At 43.2% G+C, this 7,500-nt stretch overlaps 1 protein-coding gene across 1 annotated transcript in view; it reads right to left on the bottom strand.

The window, feature by feature from the left end:
• Nucleotides 1-1,233: 1,233 nt before the first annotated feature.
• si:dkey-183i3.5 (uncharacterized protein LOC566445 homolog) overlaps nt 1,234-7,500 on the bottom strand; it is a gene marked incomplete at its 5' end in the record, with an annotated part of 30,388 nt that continues 24,121 nt past the window's right edge. Inside the window, 7 exons of the mRNA XM_031571268.1 lie at nt 1,234-1,241; nt 2,221-2,424; nt 2,919-3,070; nt 3,561-3,667; nt 4,060-4,173; nt 5,687-5,812; nt 6,665-6,841. Of these exons, the coding sequence (XP_031427128.1) occupies nt 1,234-1,241; nt 2,221-2,424; nt 2,919-3,070; nt 3,561-3,667; nt 4,060-4,173; nt 5,687-5,812; nt 6,665-6,841 (888 nt within the window). The remainder of the gene's footprint in view (nt 1,242-2,220; nt 2,425-2,918; nt 3,071-3,560; nt 3,668-4,059; nt 4,174-5,686; nt 5,813-6,664; nt 6,842-7,500) is intronic.

Raw genomic sequence — 7,500 nt, 5'->3', positions numbered from 1 at the left:
CCCCTACACAGCCCTAGTACCCTACACACACACACACACACAGCCCTAGTACCCCTACACACACACAGCCCTAGTACCCCTACACACACAGCCCTAGTACCCCTACACACACACACACACACAGCCCTAGTACCCCTACACACACACAGCCCTACACACACACACACAGCCCTAGTACCCCTACACACACACAGCCCTACACACACACACACACAGCCCTAGTACCCCTACACACACACAGCCCTACACACACACACACAGCCCTAGTACCCCTACACACACACAGCCCTACACACACACACACACAGCCCTAGTACCCCTACAAGGCCAGATTGCTAACCCGTAAGGGATAGAGGGGAAATCAATGCATAAGACAAAGGATGAGGCAGAAGACACACACACACACACACCATACACACACACACCACATACACACAGACACACACACACACCACACACACAGACACACACCACACACACACACACACACCATACACACCCACACACACACCACATACATACACACACACACCACATACATACACACACTCACTCCATGACACAGAGTGATACTGAAAGCACTGAGCTGTGGCTTGTGTTTCTCTCAACACGCTGAACAGCAAAGTAGTAGTGTTATAATGTTTTATTGAGGTGCTCTCGGAGAGAGGGGTGGAGAGAGAGAGAAACAGACAGAGAGAGAGAGAGAGAGGGGTTGTAGGATATTTTTCTTAAACTAGAGATACATGGATTGATTCAGCAGTATGGAAGGCCTTGTTCAACAATTACATAGGCTGAACAGCTGAGAAAGATATACAAACTAGATAATTGACGTTGCAGAGGCCCCACCAGGCGCCCTTGGAGACAGAACCCTCGTGAGGGGGTAACGCTCACAGAGATCTCATATAAGGAGATATATAGGCTAATATTAGATAGGTAGTTCAGGTAAACAGCCATACAGGAATAACCACAAGACACACCTAGAATAAGGGTATAAAAGAGCCTGCAGAGCGTTCACACTTTGAGACAATCCATGGATCTCTCCTTATTGTGGCTTATTGATTACAATAATAAACTTCCAGATTCCAGCAAGCAGTCTCCGGTCTTCTGATTGAAAAGAAAGGTGTAGGGAGATTTAATCTCGCCGCAACAGGGTGGAGAGAGAGAGAGGGATGCGGATCATTCAGTCAGGGTGCAGCCGTGAGATGGACACTCAAGTCATTCCTCGGGTCGTCTTCAGTAGACTGTGGAAGACACTGTAAAAACAGACATCATCATTTTGATTTCTAAGATTGTTGTTGGCAAGAAAAATCTTTTGAAATTTACAACTTTCCAGAGAGAAGTGTGTCTTATTCAGTTAGTAGTTCTTGAGAGAGCGAGAGAGACACAGTTAGGAGTAGAGAGAGAGACACACACACAGTTAGGAGTAGAGAGAGAGACACACACACACAGTTAGTATTACTAGAGAGAGACACACACACACACAGTTAGGAGTAGAGAGAGACACATACACAGTTAGTATTACTAGAGAGAGACACACACACAGTTAGGAGTAGAGAGAAGTGTGTCTTATTCAGTTAGTATTACTAGAGAGCGAGAGACACACAGTTAGTATTACTAGAGAGCGACACACTCACAGTTAGGAGTAGAGAGAGACACACACACACACAGTTAGGAGTAGAGAGAGACACACACACAGTTAGTATTACTAGAGAGAGACACACACAGTTAGTATTACTAGAGAGAGAGACACACACAGTTAGGAGTAGAGAGAGACACACACACAGTTAGTATTACTAGAGAGAGACACACACAGTTAGTATTACTAGAGAGAGACACACACACAGTTAGGAGTAGAGAGAGACACACACACAGTTAGGAGTAGAGAGAGAGACACACACACACAGTTAGTATTACTAGAGAGAGACACACACACAGTTAGGAGTAGAGAGAGACACACACACAGTTAGTATTACTAGAGAGACACACACACACAGTTAGGAGTAGAGAGAGACACACACACACACAGTTAGTATTACTAGAGAGACACACACACACACAGTTAGGAGTAGAGAGAGACACACACACAGTATTACTAGAGAGAGAGAGAGAGACACACACACTCACACACACACAGTCACACACTCACACACACACTCACACTCACACACACACAGTCACACACACACACTCACGCACTCACACACACACACACACACTCACATGCGCTGCTGTTCAGGCTGGAGCTGAAGTAGCTGCTGCCTCCAAAAGACCCCGCCCCTCCAAGTCCTGAACCGAACCCGCCTCCCAGACCAGCGCCAAAACCTCCTCCCAGACCTCCTCCCAGTCCTCCTCCCAGACCTCCTCCTAGACCTCCTCCCAGTCCTCCTCCCAGTCCGCCTCCCAGACCTCCTCCTAGACCAAGACCTGTAGAGACGAGGAGAGAGGGATGACAGAAAAGAGGAATGAGGGTCAAAGCTGGGTGTGTTAGGGTTTAGGTGGCCATGAACCTCACTAGTGAGTATTATCTGAATGAGTTAGTTAACCCTTAACAGCTTGCCTAACCCTAACTCCAATGGAGTTAGCTAATCCTTAACAGCTAGCTGATACCCCAATGGAGTTAGCTAACGCTTAACAGCTAGCTGATACTCCCAATGGAGTTAGCTAACCCTTAACAGCTAGCTGATACCCCAATGGAGTTAGCTAACCCTTAACAGCTAGCTGATACCCCAATGGAGTTAGGTAACCCTTAACAGCTAGCTGATACCCCAATGGAGTTAGCTAACCCCTGACAGCAAGCTGCGGCTAGCTTTCTGTTGTTCATGTGCTGTACATGGTTTCTAAATAGGTATTTTAGTTGTAGATTATACGGATCTGTGAAATAGGTTGATCAAAGGAGGGATGACTGATAGATAATATACCCAATCCGTAGCCTCCGCCTCCTCCGGCAGCCAATCCGTAGCCTCCGCCTCCTCCTCCAGCAGCCAATCCCAGACCAGCTCCTGAACCTCCCCCACCTCCTCCGGAGACTGTTTTAGACATATGGACAGTCACGCCGCCTCCAGACTTCAGTCTTAGGAAAGAAAACGCACACACACACACACTCACACACACACACACACACACACACACATATACACACACACACACACACACACACACACACACACAGACATGCAGACACGCGCACACACACACACACACAGAGAAACGTATGCAGATTAGCACCCATACAGTACCAGTCAAAAGTTTGGACACACCTTTAAGGTGTTTTCTTTACTTTTATTATTTTCTACATTGTAGATTAATACTGAATACATTTAAACTACGAAGGAACACATATGGAATGATGTACTAAACAAACAAAAAAAGTGTTATCTACCATGTAGAAAATAAAAAAAGTAAAGAAAAAACTTCTCCAAAAATGAGAAGGTGTGTCCAAACTTTTTGACTGGTACTGTATACTAAACGGGTCATAAGCCAGCGGTCTCCCTGACTGACCAATGGACTCTAGTTTGCTCTAGTGAGGTCACGTGTCATGTGACTGTGTGTGTGTGTCTTGCCTGGTTTCCTCGCCGTCCAGGAGCTTTCTGTAGGCGGTGATCTCCACGTCCAGAGACATTTTACTAGCCAGCAATTCTTGATACTCCTGACCGTAGTGGGTGATTTGCTGGAGCAAAAACACATAGAGGTATGACATTGCAGGGGTTTCATTTACGTTTAGTCTATTAGCAGACGCTTTTATCCAAAGCGACTTACATATGTGCGACTTACAATGTATACAAATTTTACATTTACACTGATGGCACACTGCACATCAGGAGCAATTAGGGGTTCAGTGTCTTGCTCAAAGCAATTCGACCGTGGGAATCGAACTAGCAACCTTCTGATTACTAAACGACTTCTCTACCTCCTGTACCACTGTCGCCCCATAAACACATAGAGGATTGACATTGCAGGGGTTGCAACCAATGTGAATATGTACAAGGATTATGTCACATACACACATCTCACAGGAGTGCATTACACACACACACACACACACACAGGACGTAAGAGTACCTTGCGGAGGTCATCCAGCTGTGATTTGAGGGTCATGACCTGTTCCTGGTAAGTCTCCGCGTGTGAGCTTGAGTGGGACTCCGCCTCCTCCACCTGGGACTCCAGCTGAATGTTCTGAAACGTCATCAGATCAAACCAACCAATCAACGTCATCAGATCAAACCAACCAACCAATCAATTAAAAGTCTTCATACTGTTTAATGAACTGTATTATGTATGTTGTATCTTCTTGTTTTTCTCTCTTTTTTATAGTTGTATGTCTGTTATTTTATATGGAACTTAGCGTCTGAAATAAAGATTTATATATATATATATATATATTAGGGCTGTCAGCGTTAACGTGTTAATCTATGCGATTAATGCGGCCGCGATTAACGGCCTTTATTTGGATAGGACATGAAGTTATGACAGGAAGCGAGGCGGAGAAGAGGTGGGGAGAGGATTGGGAATTACATCAGGCCAGACTTGGCCTACCATTTTATGGGAGCGATGAGGGACAGGTGGGGCTTGAATAGCCCCTCTTGTTCAAAGTGGGGAATGACAGAAAAATTTGAGAACCACTGCGGTAGTTGAAGATGGAGAGAGCTGAGGGATTGTTGGGCGGAAAGTCTCTGTTTAAGAGCCAAAATGACGGAACAATCGACAAAACTAAAGTTGTATGTAGCATTTGTCAAGCTGAATTTAGCTATCACAGAAGCAGCTCGTCTTGAAGTTACTACCTTAAGGCAAAGCACCTGACAGAAAGCAGTCCCAGGTTAGATGATCGACAACCCACACTCCATGAATTCTCTAGGAAAATAACTAGACCAGTCCGTGAAAAGGTTACCATTTGGGTTGCCGGTGACTGTCGGCCCATCAACATAGTTGAGGACAGTGGGCTGATTGAGGTGATTAGAATTGCTTCAGGGGAAATTCTTACGATTTACCTTCAAGGGGCACCATTGTGTTTAAAAAAAAAAATACAATTAAACAACAGTGTCTAAAATACATGCTGTATGAAGTGATTACTCGTTAATTTATAAGATTTAGTCTTAAGAAGAAAAAAAACGTTTAATCGCGATTAATTAATTTCAAAATGTGCGATTAATTAGTTAATTTTTTTTAATCTATTGACAGCCCTAATATATATATATATATATATATATAATTAATGAATTAAGGGGCATGGCAACATTGGCCAACCAATCAATTCTGAATACCAATACAGAACTAATAACTTAAATCATATTTTATTATTATTATTATTATTATTATTAATAATAATAATAATCATAATCATAAATATATATACAGTACTTATCAGTAAAACAACATTTTCCACTGGCGTCTGTCCTGTGTGCATTTGTGTGTTTTATTTCCACGTTCCCTTCATATGTTAAATATTTGTGTTTACTTTTTGTTTAGTTTGAATATTCCATATTTGTCAGACGAAATCTTGGTATACACATGAATATGTAAGAATTTTAAAATAGTATGTCGTAATAGTATGCTTAATCCTACTACTTGAAGCTAATGTTGCGACACAAGAACACAGGAACACATCCCTACACCTATATAAATAAAGTTTTATTATTATTATTATTATTATTATTATTATTATTACACCTGCAACAGACCACCACCCTACCAGTGACTTGAGACGGTCGATCTCTCTCTGCACGGAGTCGATCTGGAGTTTGTAGACCCTTAGCTCCTCCTTGGCTGAGGTGAGGGTGTGGGTGCTTGGCTGGGTGGACAGAGACATCATGGAGATCTGTGGAGATCATCATCACAGAGACGGTTAGCCAATTACACTGCAGACAAGCAGACGCACCATGTGTCCACTGGGGGGCGCTTCAAGGGGTAAAGGGCTGGACTAACCCTAGGGAAGGCTCTAGTGGGATCTAGAAGATACTTTTATCCAAAGCCACGAACAGACAACCTGCGGTGATTGGGAATCACACCAGGGTCAACTACTTGTAAAGCAGTGATGCTAATCACTTCACCACACTCACACACATACACACACTCACACACATACACACACACACACTGACACACACACACAACCCCACACACACACACTCTCCTGGACTGATAGAAACTCACGCACACACACACACACTCTCCTGGACTGATAGAAACTCACGCACACACACACACACACACAACACACACACACACACAGACAAACACACTCACACACAGATAGAAACTCACACACACACACACATCCCCTCTCTCTCACACACACGCACACACACACACATCCCCTCTCTCTCACACACACACTCACACTCTCCTGGAGTGACTGATAGAAACTCACACACACACACACACACACAGATAGAAACTCACGCTCTCCTGGAGTGAGTGATAGAAACTCACGCACACACACACACACACACTCACACACACACACACACACACACACTCACGCTCTCCTGAACTGATAGAAACTCGCACACACACACACACACACACTCACGCTCTCCCGAACTGATAGAAACTCACACACACACACACACACACACACACACACACACACACACACACACTCACACACACACACACACAGACACACACACACACACACACACACACAGACAGACAGACAGAAACTCACGCTGTCCTGGACGGAGAGCAGAGCGTCTTGCTTGCTCCGCTGGGCGAGGGCTTCATAGTGCGTCCTCACTTCGGCCAGCGCCGACGTCAGGTCCTGCGCCTGGGCGGCGTTGTCCACTGAAATAGACACGGCTGATTTCACACTGCCCGTCACAATGTTTCGGACCTCCTTGACTTTCTGCGAAAGGGGAAACCCAAAAGCTGTCAAAAACTAAAAACACAAAAACCATGTTTTATTAATTGATGTGTAGCAGTCTAACAAGTAAAAATGTCGGTGTAACTAACATTGTTGCGTGTTCATTACTTATGACAATAAGGGTTTAGATTCTAATACTGTATAGTTTTAAAGGGTTTAGATTCTAATACTGTATAGTTTATAGTTTTAAAGGGTTTAGATTCTAATACTGTATAGTTTTAAAGGGTTTGGATTCTAATACTGTATAGTTTTAAAGGGTTTGGATTCTAATACTGTATAGTTTTAAAGGGTTTAGATTCTAATACTGTATAGTTTATAGTTTTAAAGGGTTTAGATTCTAATACTGTATAGTTTTAAAGGGTTTAGATTCTAATACTTTATAGTTTTAAAGGGTTAGCCTCTAGATGCTAATACTTTATAGTTTTAAAGGGTTTAGATTCTAATACTGTATAGTTTTAAAGGGTTTAGATTCTAATACTGTATAGTTTTAAAGGGTTAGGGTTAGCTAACTCTAGATTCTAATACTTTATAGTTTTAAAGCGTTAGGGTTAGCTAACTCTAGATTCTAATACTTTATAGTTTTAAAGCGTTAGGGTTAGCTAACTCTAGATTCTAATACTTTATAGTTTTAAAGCGTTAGG

This window comes from Clupea harengus, chromosome 8 (genome assembly GCF_900700415.2).
Source record: "Clupea harengus chromosome 8, Ch_v2.0.2, whole genome shotgun sequence".
NCBI lineage: Eukaryota > Metazoa > Chordata > Actinopteri > Clupeiformes > Clupeidae > Clupea > Clupea harengus.
The sequence above is the reverse complement of the archived record's forward strand: the minus strand, read 5'-3'. Positions and strand labels throughout refer to the sequence as shown.